Raw genomic sequence first — 25,425 nt, 5'->3', positions numbered from 1 at the left:
GTGCTTGCCTCCAGGCCAGGAGAGGCAAGTCACCAGAGGATTGGGGCCGCCCTATGCCTTGGGGCAGATAAAAGCCGGCCAGCCCCAGTCCGAAGTTGCGGGAGCAACATTGTTGGTTGCTAGTTCCTGCCTGAACCTTGTCCTGCTTTTCTGCCAGAGCTCCTGACCTGCTCTGGCTCCCTGCTTGCATGCCTGTTCCTGACTTCACCCGGCTCCCTGCCCTGCACCCAGCTTCAGCTACTATGGACTGCCTCCACGTTGCACCTTTGACCACGGACTGGACTTGGACCTTGCCTCTCGGGTAACCCATGGGACCAGCACACATCCAGTATTCAGAAACATTACCACCTCCATCTATGGAGGTAGAACATTGTAGCCAAGGATAGCCTTATCTGCAATGAATTTGTCCAATCCTCTTTTAAAGCCATCCTAGTTTTGAATTGTGGTGCTGGAAGAGACTCTTGAGAGTCCCATGGACTGCAAGAAGATTAAACCTATCCATTCTGAAGGAAATCAGCCCTAAGTGCTCACTAGAAGGACAGATCCTGAAGCTGAGGCTCCAATACTTTGGCCACCTCATGAGAAGAGAAGACTCCCTGGAAAAGACCCTGATGTTGGGAAAGACGGAGGGCAGAAGGAGAAAGGGACGACAGAGGACGAGATGGTTGGACAGTGTTCTCGAAGCTACGAACATGAGTTTGACCAAATTGCGGGAGGCAGTGGAACACAGGAGTGCCTGGCGTGCTCTGGTCCATGGGGTCACGAAGAGTCGGACACGACTAAACGACTAAACAACAAAGTTGGTGGTATCACCCTTTCAACTGTCACCTCAATATTTTGTAGATCCCAAAGAGTCATAGTCCTTGCCATATTGCTAAGAGGGTTTTAATTATCCACCACTATTTATTGCATTGTATTGCCCTTCCTTTTGTAGAACATCTTCCATCGGTATGTGCATGTGCACATGGGAACCTCTCAAGTATTTAGAAGCAACTCCCTTAGTTTTTGCTGGCCCCAATTTGCTGCCAAACTGATATGGCTGTCACTCAACCTTCTGTCTTGGCTGCTGCAGGGAAGGACAGTAGCTGAAGACAGAAACCTGTTTTCCATTTTGATACAGCGGATTATATATATAAAACAGTGTGTGAGTTTCCATTACGTACTACTCAAACAGTAATGTATTTTAAATGAATTGCAGGATGGCATACGACACTGAGGAATGTATGCCAGGTATCAGATATATGCTATCCCCATTTGCTGGAAGCATCATAAGGAAGGAGGTGGTTATTGATATTACGTACATTTGCGGTGGACCTGTCCACTAGCCTTGACATTTTAGAACAAAATGAATGGGGTTATTGAGATATGATACCTGGATTCAAGCTGTTCTGGGAACCATTAGTATTTCCACCATGTGATACAAAGGATATATAAGCGGACTGCCATAAACTTCTTTCAGATACAACCAGTGCTGCTAGGAGAAAGTTTTGCAAAACATTGGAGACAACTGTTTGTTCAATCAATAGACAGATTCAAAAGCAAACTCCATGGATACACTTGCATGTCAAAACTGATGGATTACATCTGAGTGACAGAAGGAAGGCAAGGCTGTAGCAATACCTCTCAGAACCAGATGTCTTGTCACTGACCACATAGGGCTCATAGGTCCACGAATGTGACTAGGAGCTTAGTAATGGCTGTGGCTCAGCGAGAGTATATATGCTTGGTTGGTATGCAGTATGTCCCATGGTCTCTTCAGTACATATGTATCCTTTGGCCCAAGGAGGACAAATGACCAGTAGTTTAATCATTTCTGATAAAGCGCACACTTAATGTAGCTCCTAAGGTGCACGGAACCCGGACATACAGCTTTGGCAAAGAAATAGCTGGCATCGCCGCCCCAGACTTGTGCCCCAAACTAGGCTGTTGGTGCAATGGTGTGACCATGCCCCCCTTCAGACTTAATTACCCCTTGCCTGATAGGGCATGCACAAGAAACTTGCGACCTACACAAGATGCCTGCCTCTTCCAGCCCTCCTGGTCCTTGGAGACTGTGGGGAAGGGGGCAGCAAGAGTCTCCTCCTCCACTTCTGACACCTCCTACCTCATCTCCAACTGCTCGAACTCTCCCTCTTCCTCCAGCCCCTTGGGTAGCACAAAAGCCCATATATCACCCTTCCCCTCCCCTAGGTCAGCCTCTGGCCCTCTTGCCTCTGCAAGAAGATCCTGGCAGTATAGGTGAATGTGTCAGTTTTAATTTCTCTCAGTTTCTCATTCTTTCCAAGCTCAGTTCTTCACATTTTTCACATCAGTCCTCATGAAAATTCATAACCCATTTTAGTGTGAATCTCTCCAAAATGCACATATTTGTCTGCAATTTTGCCTAATGCACATTTTGCAAAACAACTTCCCTTTATATACTACATTTTCCCATGTTGTTTTCACTAATAGATGCGCGCGCGCACGCGCACACCCGGGTGGTCCACTGTGGTCTTTCTCTCAAGGTTTCATGGTCTTTTACGGCAGCCCTCAGCAACATTTGATATTCCCCCACAGCCCTTGCACTGCCTTCCCAAGGCCAGGTAAGCAAGGCAGTGGGCTTTGAGAAGGAGGCACAAGGGCTCTGATGGGGTCCTAGAGTCCTCCCACCTCCTTCCCAAAGCCAGCATCCTGCTTACTCAGCTTTGGGAAGGTAGAATGAGGGCTGACAGGGGGTCAAATGTTGGCCTTGTCCCCGCCCGCCCCCCATTTGCATGACAAGGCAGTGTGAGGCCCACAGGCTTCATGTCAAAGTACCCCTGTGGCCCACTTGATATGAAAAGTTGGGACACACACAGAGATATATATGCCCAGTTTGCATATACCTCTTTATAGGTGTCGCATGGTTGGAGAACTGCATTGCAAAATTTGCAGAAGTGAGAATTTTGAGGGACAACTGTGTTTCGGTTTGTGTGTGGCTTTGGGAAATGAGAATTCTTTAAGTTTACCGTAAAACATGATCTGAATCAAATATCTTCCCCATCCGTTTCAAGGTACAGTGGGACCCCACCCAGTTTGGGAATCCCTGAACCAAATGCAACCATAGATGAGTGGAAGGATCCACGCAGAAGTTCGATCTGTGACATGTCCAGTTCAAAGGATCAGGCAGCAGATGATAGGAAAGACCTCAGAGCCTGCAGAGCTGCTTCTAGCCAAGATTGATGATACCGGACTGGATGAATGAATAGTCTCACCTGGAATATACAGAGAGCAGTTTTCTATGTTGCAAGTATGGACTGACTTGTTGGAAGGAAGGAAGGAAGGAAGGAAGGAAGGAAGGAAGGAAGGAAGGAAGGAAGGAAGGAAGGAAGGAATAGCAGATCTTTCCCATATGATCCAATGGGAAAGACAAGACTTGGGGATACTGATCTCGATCACCAATGAAATGTGTTGATAGGTGGAGCGCTGTGCTGGCAGTGATGCACCATATCTATCTAAACCTCAGCCTTGCTTGTCTCCCAGTACAGCCAGATCATCTGCACTACCCGCTCAAGTTCTGCTGCATTTGATTGCAAACAGCAAGCTATAATACAGGCCCAGCCACTGGCACCACCTCAACAGAGAGGGGAAAGAGTCTAGGAGTAGTTCCTGATCTCTGCTAGTTCCAAGAGGATCAGTGCTTCAAGGATGCATACTGGATGCTCTCCTCCGATTCAGAGTCTGTTTCAGAGTCTACATAGGTGGGGCGAGGCCGTGGGCCCAGGTTCACCAAGGATGAGTAATGCAGTTCCTCTTCACTCTTGTTCACCACGTTCTCGTAGTCAGGTTTGGTGTCTCCCTAAAGCAGAAGGAGATACAAGTTGAGGGGAAGGAGTGTAGCTTAGTGGTGAAGCAGAGGGTCTACTCTAAAGGCAAAAGGTCTCAGATACAACCCCTGTCATCACACAGGGCTGAGAAAGAACCCTGGCTTCAAATTCCAGAGAGCTGCTACCAGGAGACCACGGGTAGGCAATGTGGTATCCTCCAGATGTAATTAAACCCCACTTCCCATCAGCCCAAGCATGCAGGACCATTGGTCAGGGATGATGGGAGCTGTAGTCCAACAGCATCCGGAAGGCACTCAGTTGGGGAAGACTGCTCTACTGTGTTAGAGAGACCCAGGGTTACACTGAAATGAAACTCCAAAGAAGGTCAATAAATGCCCATTTTTCAAAATGCAGTATTTGGATAGAGTTGTATGGGGGGGGTATCAAAATGTTGCAATTTGCCTGTTTTGATTGGATAACTGAATGAATGAATGAATGAATGAATGAATGAATGAATGAATGAATGCATTATATAAACTGGAGTACATTTCATTGCATGTCATCTACCAACCTTAATACGTCAATTGTTGGCTAGTATATTGCAGAAGCAAAACTGGTGGCGGCTGCATAAAAACTGTCCTGTGAGATGCTGTCAAATAGTGACCTCTATTGCACAGCTGAGGAACCTGTAGTCCTTCCAATTCTGTTGGACTACAGCTCCCATCATCCTTGACCATTGGGTGCTCTGGCTGGGGCTGATGGGAGCCGGAGTCCAACAACCTCTGTATCCTTTCTCTAATACTTATAGAATATCATAAATGGTCAAATATTAGCTGCTGCTAGATTATAGCTGTTAAAATCATGCCTAATATCAAACACTGTCCGCTGCTGCAGATTTGCATTGTCAGGTATTATCTTCTGCATGCCAGGTGCTGTCAGAATCCCGACAGCTGCAGAGAATGTCCATTATCAAAATCTGTGGAGAAGAAATGCTGACAACAAGGGTGGCGTTTGTTTGATCTTTGCAGCACACACATAGCAAGCTGCCTTCTACTGAGTCAGATCGTTGGTCCATTTACTGTACTTCAGTGTTGTCTGCAAGTACTGTCTTTCCAGGGTTTCAGACTAAGAGTGCTCCCCAGCCCTCCCTGGCCCTTCATCAAAGCTCAGTAGCATAGAATCTGCCTTGCATGGCAGGTTCAATTCCCAGCATCTCCAGGGCTGGAAGATAGTCCTGTCTGAAATCCTGGGGAGCTTCTACTAATCAGAATAGACCAGGGGTAGGCAACCTAAGGCCCGTGGACCGGATGCAGCCCAATCGCCTTCTCAATCCGGCCCACGGACGGTCCGGGAATCAGCATGTTTTTACATGAGTAGAATGTGTGCTTTTATTTAAAATGCATCTCTGGGTTATTTGTGGGGCATAGGAATTTGTTCATATTTTTCCCCCAAAATATAGTTCAGCCCCCACAAGGTCTGAGGGACAGTGGACCGGCCCACGGCTGGAAAAGGTTGCTGGAATAGACAACACAGAGCTAAAAAGGCCAATGGTTTGGCTAGGTTGAAGGCAGCTTCCACCCAAAGCCTTGGAATATTTCGTAGAAACCACCTACACATTTTTCAGGGTGCTCTCTGCAAACTTAAGGACTAACAGCTTGGTTTTTTCGTGTGTTTTTTAAGGACCACGGTTTTTCATGATACTACATCTGCACTCCCACCCAGCTAAGCTACAACAGGTATCCCTATGCAATTGATAAAACTTACACATTTTGGATTTAGTGGTTAGGCTTCCTGGATGCAGCAGAGCATCCTTCCCCACCTCAGTGCCTTCCAGACATCATTGGAGTGTAACTCCCACCAGCCCCAGCCAGAATAGCCAACAATCAGGGGTGGTGTGATTTGTAGCTTCATTCGAAGTGCCAATTAATACAGATCTAGGTTTGTTCCCCTTCCCCATCTTTAGGGCAGGTCTTCCCCATGCCCCAACACTTTTATTAAACAGTTGCTTGATCAGACTTCAAGAGATTTCTCTCTTCTCTCTCCCATCTCACCACTATGGCAAGGAAAGCCTCCTTTACCTATTGAATTTCTGCTTCTCATGCAGATAGCAGAAGGCACTGGCATACTGTAATGATTTTAAAAAGTAGCACAGCTAGTAGGAGATGCTGTTGACAGTGCATATCCCTGGGGCCGTGTTACGCTCTGCAGAGATTCTATCTGGGCCTTACAAAGGAAACACATGCTCGTCTTTTTTAAGAAAAATTGTTTTCACTTCAAGGGTGACGATTTCTTGTAAATTGCCAACAAGGGGGTGGGACAGCATAAGAAACCAGAAGCTGAATCAGGACAGCTTGGCCCTGTGCATTAGCAAGCTTGATGATATGAGTTTCAAAGCAAATTAAAATTAAAAAAATAAATGGTACCCACTCAGTTCAGTTTTCACTTGTCCTAAAACAAATGCCATGAGCAACAAATCACTATGAAGGCAGTTCATTATCTATCCAGAAGTGGATTACCTGGGAAGGTTAGGGATGGTTTACCTTTCTCTCGGGGTTGTGACATTAGCCCAACTAATTAAAGGTATCTGGCATTTTATTTTGCCAGATTCGGGTGCTCTTTGTTTTTGAAGGTCCTTTAAAACAAAAACCACCTCCTCAAGTTGCTTTACAAAAACAGGGTGGAATTAAACCTGACTTTTTCATGACTCCAAAGGAGGGTGCTACTAAGGCAACTTCCCTAATCTGATGTTCTCCAGCTGCTTTGGACTACAACTCCCATCATTCCTAGTCAGCATGGCCAATCATCAGGCGTGATGGGAGTTTTAGTCCAAAACAGGTGGAGGGTACCAGGTTGGGGAAAATTGCGTCAGGGCTTCTCCTGTTCTGTTCTTCTCACCACACACCTATTCTACAGCTGACCACAAAGTTGAGAAAAATATTCTAGTGACAGCTTGAATTCCCTGTACTAAACTGAAAGCCGCAATTCTCTCTCTCTCTCTCTCTCTCTCTCTCATATATATTTTGCATTTAATTTTCTGTTTCACAATTTAAAATTCTCATTTTACACCCTTGAGATATCCATGACTTCCATTCTTCTCTTTCCATGGTTCATTTTACGTATAATAAATCCCTGCACATTTTACAAAAGCTATACCAATCGGTGTTCCATTATTGCATCCATCAAAACTTATTTGCACTGTTGAATTTCTCTTAATGCTGACAGCGTACACAGTTATTTCCCATATATCCAATAAACGTTTATTGAAAGCCGCAACTCTCTGTGATGCTTTAAAAGAGGCAGACATGTTGCTCTTAAACCTGTTTCTCTACAGTGTGAGTCAAACTGCCGTTTGCAGTCTGAATGACAACCAAAGTTAGTACAATACTTGAAACATTGGTCATGCTTGTGTTGGGACCAGACCCCTTTGAAGCCCCTACCTCCACCTTGCATGGACCAAACCTCACAGCGTTTTGGAGTTATGGGTGACCCCTTGGGAGGACACCCTCCGTGGTCCTCTTTCCCTCGGTGAGTCTATTCCTCACCGCAGCAATTCTAGGGTTCTCTGGTCAGTGGAGAACCTGCTAGGATGTGGGCCCCTGGGATACGTCCAACCATATGTCCAGACATGCCAACCATAGGAGAACATGGGCCACAATACTGGGGAAGTCAGGTCATTCACACATCCCATGGGATTCTGTCTTACAATGAAGATGTACCTTTGTGGGGAGCTGGGGTTTCTTTACCACGCTGTAGATCACGGCATCATCCAAAGGCTGCGGTGCTTTGACACTGTAAAGAATTGAAGATTCCAGTTAGAAAAGCATTTGGAGTATGGAAGAGGAATTTAGTGCTTAGGCTGCCTGAGTGCAATATAGCAGCCTTTGTCAACTTTGTGCCCTCCATTAGACCACAGCTCCCATCATCCCCAGCCACCATGGTCAATGGTGAAGGATGGTTGGAGTTGTAATCTACATCCAGAATGCACCATGTTGCATTTTGTTGATTTTCAGTGGGTGGGTCCCTTACTGACTTTATACACTTTCCCATTCACAGGAGATGAGCAACAGAAGTACCAGATGCAAAGAAGAACCGGGGTTGCTGAGTCTTTAATCATCATGCAAACGATGTGGTTTCAGGATGGGCACATTTTCCCCACCCACCACATGAGAAGCTGTACCAACTGAAATCCCCTCTTCTACACCATTGATAAACTCACAGGAGCTCTGGTGACCTCCTTTGTATCTGGTCCATCATAGGGAAGGAAGGAGAGAGAAAATATGGGCATTGGCAGTGTATAAAGGTAAAGGGACCCCTGACCATTAGGTCCAGTTGTGGCCGACTCTGGGGTTGCGGTGCTCATCTCGCTTTATTGACCAAGGGAGCCGGCGTACAGCTTCCAGGTCATGTGGCCAGCATGACTAAGCCACTTCTGGCAAATCAGAGCAGCACACGGAAACACCGTTTACCTTCCTGCCTGAGTGGTACCTATTTATCTACTTGCACTTTGATGTGCTTTCGAACTGCTAGGTTGGCAGGAGCAGGGACCGAGCAATGGGAGCACACCCCGTCGTCACGGGGATTCGAACTGCCAACGTTCTGGTCGGCAAATCCTAGGCTCTGTGGTTTAACCCAGAGCGCCACCTGTGTCCCTTACAGGCAGTGTATAGGAAGGGCCTATTCAGTGGTGGCTCCTTGCATGTGGAAGCCCCTGCCTACTGCAGTTCATCTAAACCAGTGTTTCCCAACCTTGGGCCTCCAGCTCTTTTTGAACTACAATTCCCATCATCCCTGACCACTGGTCTTGCTAGCTAGGGATGATGGAAGTTGTAGTCCAAAAACAGCTGGAGGCCCAAGGTTGGGAAACACTGATCTAAACCCATCACTTGTCTGACTCCCCCTTCTTCCAAAAAAAGGCAACGCATCTACCACAGCTTCCCGCAACCCTCTAGTCTGCTCCCCATCATACCTGGCATAAACAGTGCGTTCCTCGGACAAACTTGGAGGGAACCTGAGCGCCGCATAAGAAATTGAAGTTTCTGCACCCTGGTTCAGGAATCCAATGGAGCCATCTGCTCCATTTTCTCTCAGCCTGTTGTTACCATTACACAGTTTTTCTCCCTTGGCCTAAGAAACAAAGCAGTGTTTACTCTCTTGCCTAGGACACCTTCATTTTCTCTGCAGGGACATATATTCCACCTACCCACCCACACCTCCATGCAAAGGATGAGAGGCTCCTGTGCATTTTGAGATGTATTTCACAGGGTGTCCCATGTGTTACTCAGGGCTGAGAAAAGCCACCACTCCTGAAATTCAGAGCTATCCTGCCTCTGACTGTAAAGGTGGAACATAGTCATTGTGGCTAGTACTGACTGATATCTCCCATGAACTTATCTAATTCTTTTTCAAAGCAAGGGGATGGAAAACCAATTCCCACTGCACCACAGTCCCAAGCGCAAGGCTGGAGGGATGACTTCCAGAGGTTGCTACTTGCCACAAGGGAGAAAAAGAAACCACAGTCATCATACTTGGGACTGTGGTGCAGCTTCATCTAATTTGTCCTGTTAATTCATGCTGATCGTCACGACTGCCAGCAACATCTAGAGGTCATTGGCTGGTCACAGAAGCAGCCATGTCACTTGTTATTTGCAAACAGATTCAACACCCTCACCCTCCAACAATGTAATGATGCCAGTGGAAAATAAGACTTAACCTTCTTCACAAAAAATGAGCCTGATCTCCGTGCCCTTCCAGTGCCGGGGTCTAATGTTTTCTTCCTGCAATGGTAGAAAAGATACAGTTCTGTCCCATTGGGGCAGTTCACCAGAGGACTACCACCACTTCCAAATCCCTTCACCAAACAGAAGGTGTGTATGATTTATAGAAAGTTGATAGGCATTATTTAAACTGTCAGATCATTGGTCAATCTCTTCTGCTACATAGAATCATAGAATCATAGAGTTGGAATAGACCACAAGGGCCATCGAGTCCAACCATCAGAGCACTCCTGACATATGGTTGTCAAGCCTCTGCTTAAAGACCTCCAAAGTAGGAGACTCCACCACACTCCTTGGCAGCAAATTCCACTGTCGAACAGCTCTTACTGTCAGGAAGTTCTTCCCAATGTTTAGGTGGAATCTTCTTTCTTGTAGTTTGGATCCATTGCTCCGTGTCCGCTTCTCTGGAGCAGCAGAAAACAACCTTTCTCCCTCCTCTATATGACATTCTTTTATATATTTGAACATGGCTATCATATCACCCCTTAACCTCCTCTTCTCCAGGCTAAACATGCCCAGCTCCCTTAGCTGTTCCTCATAAGGCATCGTTTCCAGGCCTTTGACCATTTTGGTTGCCCTCCTCTGGACATGTTCCAGTTTGTCAGTGTCCTTCTTGAACTGTGGTGCCCAGAACTGGACACAGTACTCCAGGTGAGGTCTGACCAGAGCAGAATACAGTGGCACTATTACTTCCCTTGATCTAGATGCTATACTCCTATTGATGCAGCCCAGAATTGCATTGGCTTTTTTAGCTGCCGCGTCACACTGTTGGCTCATGTCAAGTTTGTGGTCAACCAAGACTCCTAGATCCTTTTCACATGTACTGCTCTCAAGCCAGGTTTTTGGAAACTGGACTATCTGTCTGCTCTCTACAGGTTTTCCCAGCTATCAAGCTATAGTTGCTAAATTCAGCATGAGAATTCTCACGGTGGGGTAGTGGTTTTTGTCATTGTTGGGATGCCAAATGCCCTTCTGAATCAAGATGGCAGACTGAAGCTGGACATGGGTATGACTTTGATCATTTTTTGCCATAGGTTTGGCCACCTCTCCAGATTTCATCACAAAGCTTAGCATGAGGTGTCAAGAAGTGAGGGCAGGAGGCTTCATCAAAGTTTGGGTGCCAGGAGCCGCTGTGAAGCAGGATGGCAGGCCCAAATGTGACTTGTTTGATTTTGGGCATGATGGGCCACTACACTATCCATTTAAAAAACACTTTTCTTTTCTTTTCTTTTCTTTTCTTTTTACAAATTCCTGGGCAATGCCAGACATTACCCACTAGTTATCTACAGTTACATACTGCTTACATGCCAAAATGGCTTATAAGCAGTTTACAAGCATTAGCTCGATTATAAAATCCATACATAATTAAATGCACAATAATACAATGCCAGCAGAACAGGGAAGCGTACCTCCTTCAGAAACACCACCAGTTAATGACCTACCTGGGGCAAAGAGGCTCTCCCCACAACCACTTACCATCTTTGCACCACGTATGACAGCAACCCCAGGAGGAAAACCGCAAATAGGACACTGCCCAGGCCAATCAGGGCACGCTTCAACACAGTAGCTCTGCTGTCTACATGACACAGAAAGGGAGAAAGCGCAGATTTTGCAACACCTGGCTGTAACAGCGAAAAGATTGTTGCCTGATCCCAAGCAGGCTTTTGTTCAGTTGCACACTGAAGTCCACCAGGTTCCTCTCCTTGGCATCCATCTGCCTTGCAAGCAGTGAGAAGGGCCTGAGCTCAGCTGCAGAACATTGGCTTTGCATGCAGAAGGTCCCAAGCAGGGCTGTGTATACCCACTTTCTGAACCCCACCACCACCATCTAGTGCTCTGAGTGGTTGAGTTTGTTGCCATGTTTATTTCCGACAATAACTCTGACACTACAGCAGATCTGTATAGATTAGCAGTGGGGAACCTCTGGTCCTGGGCTCAAATACAGCCCTCCAGAACTATCTGTCTAGCTCTCAAGACTCTCCTTTGCCCATGCTCCTTGGTCAGGTCACAATACTCTCCCAAAATCACAGGTTGTTGGAAATGCATTGGCCATTATATCCATGGATCGTCCTTCCACAATAATTATCAACATACAATTCTTGACAAAGGATGGTCATGCAGCTACTAAAACAACATTTTGCAAAGTAGAATTCTTGACCTGCCATTAATAACTACTCTAAGGTTACCAGACATCCCCGTTTCCCAGGGACAGTCCCCGGATTTACAAATCAGTCCTCATACAAAATCCTATAATTCCTATTGAAGTTGAAAAGTGTCCCCGGATTCATTGGAAAAAATCTGGTAACCTTAAACTACTTACAGGACACAGTGATGCCCATGGGCGGTGACTCCTGCTCAGAGATGCTATTGGAAGGTTTGCAGTGATAGGATCCTGACTGGTCGACCTGGATTTTCTTAAGCTGAAGTATCTTGGAAGTTTCCTGGAGCCTCTGTTTGTTCCAGTACCATGTGTAAACATCAGCTGGTGGGGAGGCATCATTATCGCATTTCAATGAGACACTCATTCCCTCAATGATAGCATCCTGGGTGCTCAGGAGTAAATGGACATTGCGAGGCCCATCTGCCAAGAAGAAAGCATGGAAGATACATTCAGCACTGTCCAGTATTTGTCTTAAAGCTCTCAATATGACTCAAGGGTTGCTGGTGCCCTTTGGGGCTTATGGGGCAAAAGACAGAGAGAGAGCAACAGAAGGTGAAGCCAGAGCTATTGAGAGGCAGATCCAACTTTTTAACCTTAATTTTGTCCCCATCCTTTCTCCCTGCTGTGTACTAGAAAGGAAATAATGAGACTAAGGAGAATGAATCAGACAGTGCTGATTCTGATTAAAAGGCAAGGGCTAAAGACCCTTGGAAGACTCTTGGAAGCTTGTCCTTAGCTAGAAGCGAAGCTTAGAGGACAGGCAGGGCAGACATGCCTTTGGCAGGGTGAGGATGCTGCCTCAGCAGAAGCTGCCTAAGCAGACCCCACCTGCCCCACTGCCCCCATTTACAGGGGTGAGGTGGGGCTGGTATTTACCCTGATTTCAGCTGAAATCTCACTGAAATTGCACAAGATCTTGTGAAGTGCACAATATCTTGCATGGTTCAGGTCTCACCCAAAATCAGGGAGATCTCGCCTGAAATCAGCACTTCTCCACCCGTGAAGGAAACGGCAGGGAGGGTGGTGGAGGCAGCGGTGCCAACGGCAGGGCAGAGTGGCACTTTCCATTTTGCCTCATGCAGTGAGAATGGATGGGCCACCCCTGAGGACAGAGTAAGGGAATCAGGTACTTGGGGTGGGGTCCTCATCAGCCATCTTCAGGAGTCTCTCCTTTCCATACTCACAACGGACACTCAGCCAAACTGGTGAGGACTGTGCTGAGCCTACTTGGTTGCTTGCTGCACAATAGTAACTGCCAGAATGCTCAGGGGTCACTTTCGGGATGGTCACCGTAGAGTCCAGCTGCAGCTGTTGCCCGTCTTTGTACCATATGTAGGTGAGCTCCTGGGGGTTGGCATCTCTCACTTCGCATCTCAGCTTAACAAAGCTGCCTTCTTTGATCATCCCCAGGGGTTCTCGCACAGCTTTCACATCCTTGGGACCAACTGCAGGTGGAGAGACCAAAGGCAATGTATCACATGAGGTGCCTCACCTGCCCTTGCACCTGAACACACACACAAAACCCACCACACACACAACAACCTCTGAATACAGATTCCTCTGCACTAAATCTGAGTGATCAACCTCAATTTTCAGCTTGAAAAGCACATGCCTGCTGCACTCAACAGCCCTGCTTTGGGCAGTTGCCTTTTTTAAATAGTGCCAACAGTGGGTGCTCACCCCTTGAGGAGCATCAGAAAAAAACATTCTCCAAAATCTTTCTGCCATAGCAGGTCTGCCTGTGTAAGTTGTGACTGATAATGGCTCGCAATTTCTATAGGAAAGCATCCTGGCCTCTGTCATGTATAAGGCTGCTAACAAGTTGGGATCTCAGGTGTAAGATCAGTCTACGCTAAGAGGCTCTATATGCCAAAGAGTACATCCTTCTCATGATTTGGCTAAGTTATTTAAGTTGAACCTGCAATTCTCCAAACACGTAGTGGAGCCACATAGCCTGTGTGGCTCAAGTTTGCGAAATGACTGCACCTGCCTTCCCATAACCTCTCCCTCTGCTTGACTGGTACATGTGTCTTCAGGTCTTCCAGTAGCATTACTTACAGAGTGTTGTCACAGAGACGGGTGCAGATGCTGTACAGCTGATCACGTTGCAAACTTCACATTTGTAAATGCTGACCTTTTCAGGTGATGCAGTAAAGGTGTACAGTTCCTGATTACGACTTATATGTTCCCCTGACTTGTACCAGTTATACTGTTTGGGACTGGGGTTACTGCTGCCCACAGAGCAGTTCAGTAGGACAGTGTCTCCTTCTGTGATGGGCTGACGGCTATTAAGGGTAAGCTGGACATTCTTGGGAGCATCTGGAAAATCAAATCAATGCTTTTTTTATTCCTGAGAAACATCATTCATGATGTGCGTAGTTGAGAGATGTGCACAATAATCAGTCACACACAAAATAGCAAAGAATGAGCATAAATTCCTATAAATACAAATGTTGCACATTGACCAGTTAATATTGATAATCTCCAAGTTGTTTATGTGCACAGTTACTGGTCATTTTCCAGAAGTATTTCATTTCTACATTTATACCCACTTTCCAAAAGTTAAGAGTTATATTCACAATAACATGGGAAAGGTTGCAGCTTAAAGATTGTAGTTCAATCTCTGACGTCTCCCAATAATCTACAGGGAAGAGTTACTGTGCCCACTAGGCCTGGAATCCTGAGCTGTTTGTTTCTTTGAATAAAGAGTTAACTTCACTGACATCATATGAGTTATTACTGACCAGCTCCTGGCACCTGCCCTGACAGAATCGCTACCCAATTTCCCAGTCCCACTAGCATGATCAGCATCATTCAAATATCACCAGCAGAAGCATGGGAGCAGTCAACACACATGGGCTGCTAGTCAGCCGCACTGTGGATGCCCCCAAGTAGAAATTATGTAGGAGCAGGTGAGCAAGAAATTGCTTATACTGAAAATGCAGTGGTGGCCTTGCACATTCAGATTTACAGCCTTTAAAAGGAAGGGCCATAGCTCAGTGGTAGGGCAACTGTCTTGAGTGTGGAAGGTACCAGGTACAATCCCCAGTATCTCCACACAGGGTTAGGAGAGTCTCCTGCATGGAACTTTGCAGAGCCATGGCCAGTTTAGACAACATAGAACTAGATGGGACCAGTGGTCACTCTGTATAAGGCAGCCAACTCTGTTCTTAAATGAAGGATTCAATGGCCTTAATTCACTCTACACTAGCCAGCAAAGGAGGATCATGAACATGGAGAACATCAATAGAGGAAGGTTGGTGGTGCCCAACTCTCTCCATAAGCTCTGACCAGTGAGTAGAGGATTCACCCTTCTCCCCAGCCAGCATGGTATTCAAGGGCTGTGCACCAGCAGGATTGGGACAAAATTCACTCAAGGTGGCTGATGCTACTATCCCAATTCAGCTTGCAGAAATCAAACAGAGCTGCTCGTTTGTACAGACAGCCTTGCTTGACCTCTCATTGCATCCCAAGGTAAGAGCTTCAGGATAGCCCATAGGAATCAGGCCAAAGGCCCATCTCACAGTGGTCAATAACCAAGATGCTTATGGGAAGTCCTTAAGCAGGACATGAACACAAGAACACTGTCCCCACTTGGGATTTCCAACGCAAAGCCTCTGATGGTGGAGGTACAACAAAGCTGTCATGTCCAGCTGCCATTGATAACCTTCTCCAGCAAATACACCCAACAGTCTTTTAAAATTGTATATGATGTGCCACATACTTTGCATGCAAGTGGTCAATATTCCTGGTACCTCCAGCGTTTTTATAAGGATCAGGTGGCAGCTGATGCAGAGCACAGCTATGACCCTGCCAGTCAAAGTCCAAGCTACAGACCCTTCACTTCCTGAAACTGAGGTTACTTACACTGAACGTCCAGGGTGACAGATGAAGATGTTGAATTTCCAATGGTGTTCCAGGCTATGCAGTAATAGGTACTGGAATCTCTGGCCTGGATCGCCTCAAAATGCAGCTCCTTGTCAGTTCCAATTATGTCAGACTCCCTATCTTTATACCAATCATGGTGGTTGGTGGCAGGATTCCCTCGGGAAGAGCACCGCAAAACCACGTTGTCCCCTTCTTTGATTTTCCCTGGTGACACGTCAATCTTCACATCCTTTGGTGGATCTGGGGTAGAGAAATTATGGACACAGAAATCAGGACTCTTGTTTCAGGGCAAGAAAATGTGTGTGCTTCCTTGGGGGACAAGAGAACTGTGAGAGAGTAACGTGTGTATTCAGGGATTGGTGAAGGTAGCAAAAGTGGCCCCACCATATGGAAGGGTGAGTCAGCCCACTCCAGGAGGGACATTTTGAGATACTGTTAGAAGACAGATCATTACTATGCTGATGGTGACTGTTGTTGGCATCCACCTGCCTTGAGAGACAACAGAGCGTGCTTCCATGGGTTTAGTCAAATCGCTGCGTTAGCAGCATCAATGTGACCTCCATACGGCATGAGCCTGGGCAGTGTGTATGGAGGTCCTGGGCTGCCCAGATGAGAAGACCCCATTCTCCGATTTGCTTGTGTGGTCCACAAGAAAGCAGAGCAATATGTTTGGCACCAGCTTGGCTGCAGGAGTTGCTGGAAGGAGGCATACATGGCACCATCTAACCATCATAGAGACTCCACTCTAGATCAGAGTTTTCCTTCTCCTAGATGGGCTACCTTCCCAGGGTTGATGAGCCCATCTGCCCCTCACTCCCCTCTACAGCAAGTGCAGAAACCGTCTGCTTGACCATTGGACCCACTTTGGTCTCATCTGTTCAGTCTGCCAGAGCCTGTCTTCACACACAGGGGAAGTCAGAGTAAGACTTCACTTTTATCATCACCAATGACTGCCACCTCTGCTACCACCGTGTCAACAGAATCACTACTGCCCCCTCTATCATCATCATCATCATCAGTTAATTAACTGATGGTGATTATGATGTTTACTGCTGTGGTATTAATTTGGCCAACCATTATTTATGTACAGTATATTTTTTCATCCCACCTTTCCTCCCAGGAGTTCAGGCTGCTGCGTGTGGTGCTCCACCTCCCCATTTCATCCTCACATCAATCCTGTGAAGTAAACTAGGCTGAGAAATGGTGACTGGTCCAGGAACTCCTAGTGAACTGCATGTCTGAGTGGGGATTATAATCCTGCTGCTGAAGATCCTGGTCCAGCATGCCACATTAATCAGGGTGAGTCAACCCAACCCCAGGAGGGAGATTTTTGGATAGCATTAAATAATTTTCTCATCATATCTGTTATTTCTCATTTGGGGGTGTTGGGAAAGTCCACAGAAAGGTGTTCAGATACTTCAGTTCGGCACCTATGGGGTTAAATGAGGCCATGTCTATGCTTCCTCCAGACCCAGCCAGCCACCAGCCAGCCCTGGATGCAACCCTGCCCATCTTTGAAGAAGAGAAGAGTTTGGATTTGATATCCCGCTTTATCACTACCTGAAGGAGTCTCAAAGCAGCTAACATTCTCCTTTCCCTTCCTCCCCCACAACAAACACTCTGTGAGGTGAGTGAGGCAGAAGGTGATCGGACTTAAGATTGTATTCTAAAGGTACATTTTATGCAAGACCAATGGTGCAGGTTTACAAACTATATTGGTGTGTGTGTAGAATTGGCTTTAAACAAGCTTTTTCCCGTTTCCTGTCCTGATAGTCACACAGTGCATGAAAATCAGAAGGAGAATGTAGTTCTCTTCTGAAATAAGAAAAGTCCCTCAGAAGAGGAAGGAAGAGGCGAGTAATGTCTGTAAATCTTGATGGTCATCATTCACCAGCCCAACAAAGAAACTCACACTGGACATTGATGGTCAGTTCTGAGCTACCGGATCCAACTGTGTTTTCAGCTGTACAGCGATAGACACCAGAATCTTGCTCTCCTACAGAATCAAATTCCTTTACTGGGCTCGTCCATTCATATTTCCGCATATCCTTCCAGTACCATTGGTATGTAACTTCAGGGTTGCTACTGCTGACTGTACATGCAAGAGAGAGTTTCTCCCCTTCTCGGACTGTGATTCCAGGCATAGCGCTCAATTTAACTCTTTTGGGACCATCTGAAATAAATAAAATATGGAAATCATAAGTACCATCAGAAAGTGACAGCAGCTGCAAGGCTGGAGGTCCTAGAATACAATCAGGGACCCTTAATTATAACCCCCTCCCACCTTGCAAGGATCCCCTCACATATTGTACTCAATAACAGACATCCTTTCAAATGTGACAATCACATGCTTCTTGCTATTGTAAATGCCTAAGCCAGAGCCCACCATCCCTCACAAGATTCAGAGTTCAGAAGATGGCTTTTCAGAGGAACAGAATCTTGTGCAGTTCAGGCGGAATATCTTTTTTCCAGATTTCCCCCACATAGCCCAGTTTCATCCCCCCCGAATACTCACATTTCACCTCCAATGTCATGGTGCTCTGGGATATCTCTGTCCCATTGTGGCTTTTCAGAGTGCATGTCAGCGTTTTCCCATGATCCTCCCAAGTTGGAGTAAAACTCAGAACAGTCTGGACTTTTCCATCTCTATTGGTTGGTTTTTGGGAAGACATACGACTCTCCTCCAAGCCGCTGAAAGTCAACATAATTGGCTCATCGGGGCAGTGGTAAAATACCCAGCAGGTCACTGTCACTGGCCACTGTTCTTGGATTTGTGTCATTCTGCTTTCTATCTTGGGTTTGGGTGGTGACACTGCATGCAGAAAATTAAAAAGGGAAATTCCAAGTCATTGATCAGGCAAAGCTGTAGACCAGAGATGGAGAACTTGTGACTCTCCGCATGTTCTTGAACCCCAATTCCCATCAGCCTCAGCCAGCATGGTCAGGGGTGATGGGGGTTCTAATCCAGCAACTTCTGGAAGTTTAAAGGTTCCCCTCCGCTGATCTAAAAGGAAGTTGTTGAGCAAAGAAGAGCCTTGATCATCTATCCAAAAATGGCAAGAAGCATCCAGGCCTATTTTGAACCCCTTCTGTGATGCTGCATGTTAGCATAGTTATATCTGCCTCTGAGTTGATATTTGACAAATGGACATTTGCAGAAATGATTTTATTCCTTTTTTTGTAGAACTTGCAGAGGTGGTTTTCTTGATCTGAAGTTCATATGAATTTTTTATTTTATTTTTAAAAGCTGAACTTGTGTATATAGTATCCCTATATTTAACTTGCATGCCAATTCAGGGCCTTCAGGCTATAAAGCAGATTATAAATTTGTTACGTAGTAAAATCAATAAATAAATATTTGATTCTTTTTGCATAACAAAGTGTTGTGGAAAACTCAGCACTAGATACTGGCAAGGCAAATAAGAACACAGTGCATTGTATCTATAGTAGTTAATCTACTTAGGTCCATTATTTTCATTGGGTCTACTCTGAGTGGACTAACGTTTGATGCAACACAATGTAGCTGATGAATGACACATTAGTTTCACACAAAGATATGGCATGGCTGCCTAGCAAATACATTATTAGTATCATTGAACAAACCCTTAGGAAGGGATTCCAGAAATGTTCTTCAGTTACCAGTCTACCCATTACTGTTAGTCTACTCTTGAGATCCCTTCCAGTTCCATAATTCTTTGATTCTCTGACTCCTATAGGATTATAATTACAGCATTAGAAAAGTGAAAGTTTAGGACTCCACCCGAAGACCTATTTAATGAATGTTCATCTTTATAGTGGTATCTCGGGTTACATACACTTCAGGTTACAGACTCCGCTAACCCAGAAATATTACCTCGGGTTAAGAACTTTGCTTCAGGATGAGAACAGAAATCACACCGTGGCGGCACGGCAGCACAGGAGGCCCCATTAGCTAAAGTGGTGCTTCAGGTTAAGAACAGTTTCAGGTTAAGAATGGATCTCCGGAACAAATTAAGTACTTAACCCGAGGTACCGCTGTATTTCCTTGCATTAAACTTACGCAGAGTATATCCTTGTTGACAATTTGTTCTGATTTGATCACAGGGCAGTTATGCATCTGTTATTCATATTGATTTCTTTATGAGGTATTTACTCATCTTCCCACATTAGTCATTTGCTCACCCCACACATTTCAGTGCATGACCCTGTCACTTGCCAAGCTACAGAAAGGCTGATTCTTTTTAAAAGTGAATTCTTGCACTAGGGCAACAGAGCACTTAAAAGAGCATAAATCTACATTTGTGGTATGCACTTGAATCTCTCCCACAGAACAGTGAGAATCTGGAGGTGCCCTTAGCTTCCAGACTACTTGACCACTTTCGCAAGAGTGGAGAACAAATCATCTCTGAAATTTTCTTACCGTTAACATTAACAGCAGCAGGAGCAAACCACATGTCTAGATGACGATTGTTTCCAACAAAGCCATAAAGTCTTGCTCCATATGTGCCACTGTCATTTTTCTGGAGATGAGAGATCTTCAGGCTGCAGTTTCTGCTGTTTAAATTCCCAACAAACCTCACCCGATCCAGAAAGTGGGGACTTGTTGGAGTCAGGTAGTTCTCTGAGGTCGAAGAGCCATTGTATAACATGATACCAGTATAATCTTTCAGATTGTCTTCATACTTGGGGTCAAAATACCAAATCAGGAAGAAGTTGTCAACCCGAACGTTCTTATATGTTTGATCGATCTTGCATGGAATCAGAATACAGGATCCTTCCCACGCAGCCAGATTATTCGGTGCAATAGTCAACATATTTTCATAACCCAAGATACCTAAATCGGAAAACAACATGTGATATTTTGCTCAGCTCCCACCATGCATTCAGAAGGATGGTGAAAATGATCTGAAGGCAGTGCTCTCTAATAAAAAATAACCTAAACTTCTGACTACCTCTCCAGACTGGTGGCTTTTTTGCAGGAATATTCTGAAACATGTCAATAGCAATGCAACAGTGGGGGATTTAAACTGGACCATTTACACATCATCAGAAGCACTTTTAGGGTGGCAGGAGTGGTGTGGTCCCACTGAGCACTACCCTGCAGGGGGCATCAAGACAAAGTTTCAGAATGGAGCTACAGAGGTGGGGTTCGTGGAATTTTAGTGTCACAAAGGGCACTGCTGAAATCTGAGAGCCCAACATCCACCACTGCCTTCTCCTCATTCTTTTCTAAAGACCAAAGAGAGTAGTGGTGCTTAAATGAGACCAGAAGTCCAATTTGCTTTTGTTGGCACAAATCAAACCTGCATCACACATCATGCATTACCTGGAAGGAAGAGCAGACAAAAGAAGCTCCTCATTGTGAATTCATGCAAGGGCCAAATCTGGAAGCAAGGGGGTGGAAATGGATTATTGATTCATTCAGTAACAGTTATTTACCATCAGAAATATATTCCCCGAGTCATAAGAATGTGTATGGACAATTCTAATCCATTATGTTCACATCAGCCAGAAAGCTGTGCACACTGCTGAGAGATGTCTTTGAAATTCCTCTTCGCTTTCATAAACAATAAAAATCACCAAACCAGTACAAAAGAAACTTAATATTTTGTTTCTTTAACCAGATTATTGGAGGGGGGGTTCACCATAGCAACTCCCCAAACCGCTTTCTGCCACTCAGCTAATGTAGTGCCCTTCCTATTTAACAGGAGTCATTCCAGAGATTTCAATACTTGTTCTCCAATCGTTATAGAAATTTCTGCAAAGACCACAGTCTAAAACTCTGACACTTTGTCACAAGTCCTCTGCCTGACCTGAAATTACCTAGGCTCCTTATATCCTCTCCAACATGGTCTCTAATTGAAATGTGCTTTTATGCACCTTGGTGGAAGGAGGAGAACCTGTCACAAGCTCTATTCCTGTCTATTGAGCTTCTTCTCCCATAGTACTCCTATGGGAAGGGCCGTAGCTCAGAGACAGAGCACATGATTTGCACGCAAAAGTCCCAGATCCAATGCCTGTCATCGCAAGGCATGGAGAGATTCCTACCTCAAGTCCTGGAGATTTGCTGCCAGTCAGTAGGCAATATTGACTTGAATGGACAAATGAGCCTGTGTGGTGTAATGGTTAGAGTGCTGGACTATGACTTGGGAGACCAGGGTTCAAATCCCCACTCTGCTCTGAAACTCACAGGGTGACCTTGGGCCAGTCACCATCTCTTCGCCTTACCTACCTCACAGGGTTGTAGTGAGGATGAAAGGGAGGAGGGAACCATGTGACCACCTTGAGCGCCTTAGAAAAAGAAAGGTGGTATAGAAATGTAATAAGTAAACAATAAATAATACCAATGGGCTGACTCTGTGTATGGCAGTTTTCAATGTCCCTAACTACCAGGAAGACAGCCGTCTCCAGTAAGCATAAAGGATGGGGGGGGGGAATACAAATTCTAATCCATTATGTTCACAGGAGCAAGAAAGTTTTGCATGCTGCTGGGAGTTGTCTCTGAATTTCATCCTTGCTTTCATAAACAATAAAAATCACCAAACCAGTACAAAAGAAACTTAATATTTTGTTTCTTTAAGCAGATTATTGGGGGAGGGGTCACCAAAGCAACTCCCCAAACCGCTTTCTGCCAATCAGCTAATGTAGTGCCCTTCCTATTTAACAGTAGTGTTTCCAGAGATTTCAATACTTGTTGTCCAATCACTATAGAAATTTCTGCAAAGACCACAGTCCAAAACTCTGACACTTTGTCCTCCACCTGACCTTAAATTACCTCGGCTCCTTATATCCTCTCCAACAGGATCTCTAATTAGACGCCTTCATTTGAAACAGTCTCATAGCAGTCTTGTACCATTTTTGCATTATTTTCAATGCATATTCTCTCATGGTAGATAAAATGGATGTCAATGGGAACCTTAACCACATAGAAGTCCACCCATTGTCTTCAATCAAAATATTCCAGTCTGACTCCCACATCCATTTCAGGCCTTCTGCAGAGCCCATATCAATGATCAGAAGTAGGATATAAATAGGAGACACCAACCTCTCCACTTCCCCCTCAGAGCTCAGAAATACTAGCTTGATCTGCATGAGAGCAAGGAAACTTCTTAAGAACATTTCCAAAACAATGCAGCTATATTGCATACAGAACTTACGATTCTAAATAAGGAGAAACCGAAATGGACCAATTTCACCAGCCATAGTGAACATGCACTGAATTTGCCTTGCAAAATTGAAAGCCCCTTTTCAAACTCCTGCCTGTTTCGATCTGGCCACTGACAGCTACTGCTTCTCCGCCATGCTGAGATGCTACAGGAAGTACAGTGAAGCTTGGATCAGAAGACTTAGACATGGCAGGCCCTGTGACATCCCCCCTATGAGTGCAGGGCAGGGCAGGGGTCTCAGGCTGCCCCATCAGCTGTCCATCTTGTTTTACTTTGCCTTCAGCCCCATCCTGTCTCTGTCTCCTCTTTTTCGCAGAGGCAAGACTCAACAGACTGAGCTGCTCTACTAGAGTTCATCCTCCCCTTGCAATAAATAGACTTTGCAACCTGTATGCCTGCCCACCCCAGCTGTAGCATCCCTTACAGAGTCAGGCCATCAATAGGATGCGCAGCTATACCCTCCGACATTCCTCAGATGAAAACAGGGACATTCTATTTCACATCAGTTTCTTTGCTTGAGCATTTCCTCCTGATCAAGTACAAAAGTTATTAGAGGAAGCAAACAAAACTGAAGTATTTTAAGCACAGAAAACTTTGAATTTATGTATTGCATTTGGGAAAGCCGGGGGGGACGACAAAACCCAAATCAATAAATACAACTAACTGTGTGTGCATATACACACAAAACATGAACAATAAATGCAACATTGTAAAAATAAATCTTCTTCTTCTTCTTTGGCGATCACCCGTAGCCGAGTAAGATTGTCTTCCATAGACACAGTTTTAACAATGAGTTGGTAAATGACTGTGGAGGCCAATTCCGGACCCACATGTCCTTCCACAGTGCGGACATTGGTTTCTTGGGCCGGAGTTGATCACAGACAGACAGACAGACACATGGGTGAAAAGAGTTCTGAACCGAATTCAAAGGCTGCTTTTGGTTAGACCTCCCTAGGGTTGGGAGCGAAGTTTGGTTCAGTCTATATTTTAATGTTCAACTACCTACTTCTCATTTCCTGAAATAAAGTGTTGACCAAAACTCAGCTATCCTTTGGCCGTTCTCCAAATGCACAAGTCTTCCATCAAAACGCCCATTTAAAATGCACATGGAGGGGGAAGTATGCATTAAAATGCATATATTGGTAGGAATGACCACATTAAAAATGCTTTCTGTTAGGTGAATTTGCTTGGAAAAATGTATCTATAAGGCAAAATTGCATACAAAGGTGTACAATTTTTTAAAAAGATACTTTAAAGGAAAAAAGCAAACGAATGTGGAAATGTGGCAAACCAAAAATTAAGATAGGATACATGAGAAATGGAGCGAAGCCAACTTCAACAAATCCGACTACCGCATGACCTCCTACCAATCTTTCTAACACATGGGCCAAAGAACAGTTTGTATTACCTGTGTAGCTGTATCTTTAAGTGAAGGGAATGGACGGGTTTCCCCACCCCCACCCCACCCTGCTACACATTTTGACAGCATGATACTGGATCCAGATCGGAACCCAAGAGGCAGGGAGGAGTGCCTGTTAGAAGGCTTTAACTGTTTGCTTCAAATCTCAATCAGAATTGAGAGTCCCAAACCTACGCAACTGAGATAAACAAAATCTTGTTTTACTTTGCCAATTGCAGGTGAAGAGAAGCCACAGTGGGGGGTGAAGGGTTAACACTGCCTTGTTTCCTGATTGGGTCTCCCACAGTGACAATCTGTGTAAACAAACACACCTGCATTGAAAGGCACAGCTATGTAACATTTACATCTCCTTTACAGAGTTTCTCCCAGCAGGGAAGTGATGGGAAATGTTTCCCCAACTAAAACCCTGTACATTGGGCTGCTGTCTGGAGGAGACAGTTTGCCCAGGGACCTGCCAAACCTACAGCCAGCCCTACATGGATCACAACTGCTAGTTGCCTTGTTCACACAATAGACTGAACAGAGGTGCCAGCTGCCTCTACACAGTACAAGGGTTTGCATGAAACAGTTTGCATGCGTTGATTTGCAAAGCTCCACTGTTGTGTACACAGACCCGACTCCCCTTGAACATTAGATGTGAATATCTGCGAGTGTGTACAGCTCAACTGCCTAGCTACACAGGTAAACAGATTGTACCCTTGCTGTGTGTCACCTGCGAACACCCCTGGTGAGACATCCCCTTATGGGTCATTCATCAAAAAACCCTTAGAAGATCAAAGCTCTCGAGTAAGAGTTATTTCCCTAGGAATCATTCATTTGTATTCCTACCTGATAGTGAAGATGCAGGCAAAGGCTGAGGAGCTCAGCTTAGCTGTGTTAAGAGTGCCCTTTCAGGGCTGAGTGCAGCTGTTTGCCAGGGTCCGATTCAGCCAAGCTGTGGTGGCCCAAAATAACAATAAACCCAGCAGCAACTAAGGCTGTGCATCTGTCACAAGAACTTCCCTCTTTCTACCCTGAGCAGAAGATCTGGGGGCATCTGGTTCTGCTGCTTCAAGCTTGGCTGAGTCTCTGCGGTTCAGGGTGAGGTATTTTTGTTAGAAGAGTAGCCTACCCACGTTGCTGTGAGTTTGAGACCGGAGCAATGCATGGCTGGTCAGCAGGAACCCCTGACAGCAGAGGACCATCCAATGTTTCATTTAAGGAAGGGGTGGGCCCAAACATCAGCTGCAGGCATCTGCCGGATTTCATGTGG

The 25,425-nt window shown here is 45.4% G+C and overlaps 1 protein-coding gene across 2 annotated transcripts; it reads right to left on the bottom strand.

Annotated features, from left to right (window-relative positions):
- Positions 1 to 868: 868 nt before the first annotated feature.
- Positions 869 to 25,307, bottom strand: LOC310712318 (B-cell receptor CD22-like). Of its 2 annotated transcripts, XM_083515225.1 has the most exons (14): positions 25,002 to 25,307; positions 20,914 to 20,971; positions 20,008 to 20,421; positions 18,124 to 18,420; positions 17,521 to 17,781; positions 15,588 to 15,848; positions 13,779 to 14,039; positions 12,905 to 13,165; positions 11,880 to 12,140; positions 11,036 to 11,135; positions 9,496 to 9,559; positions 8,752 to 8,909; positions 7,502 to 7,574; positions 869 to 3,817 (listed from the first exon to the last, which is right to left on the bottom strand). In XM_083515225.1, the coding sequence occupies exons 2-14, from the start codon at positions 20,945 to 20,947 to the stop codon at positions 3,653 to 3,655; spliced, it is 2,610 nt and encodes an 869-aa protein (XP_083371351.1). In that variant the 5' UTR covers positions 20,948 to 20,971; positions 25,002 to 25,307; the 3' UTR covers positions 869 to 3,652. The 2 variants fall into 2 exon arrangements, with proteins under 2 accessions (XP_083371351.1, XP_083371352.1); XM_083515226.1 differs by lacking the exon at positions 13,779 to 14,039.
- Positions 25,308 to 25,425: the final 118 nt, after the last annotated feature.

Source organism: Podarcis liolepis (assembly GCF_965112155.1).
Source record: "Podarcis liolepis genome assembly, chromosome: 7".
NCBI lineage: Eukaryota > Metazoa > Chordata > Lepidosauria > Squamata > Lacertidae > Podarcis > Podarcis liolepis.
This window is presented reverse-complemented; position numbering and strand designations above follow the sequence as displayed.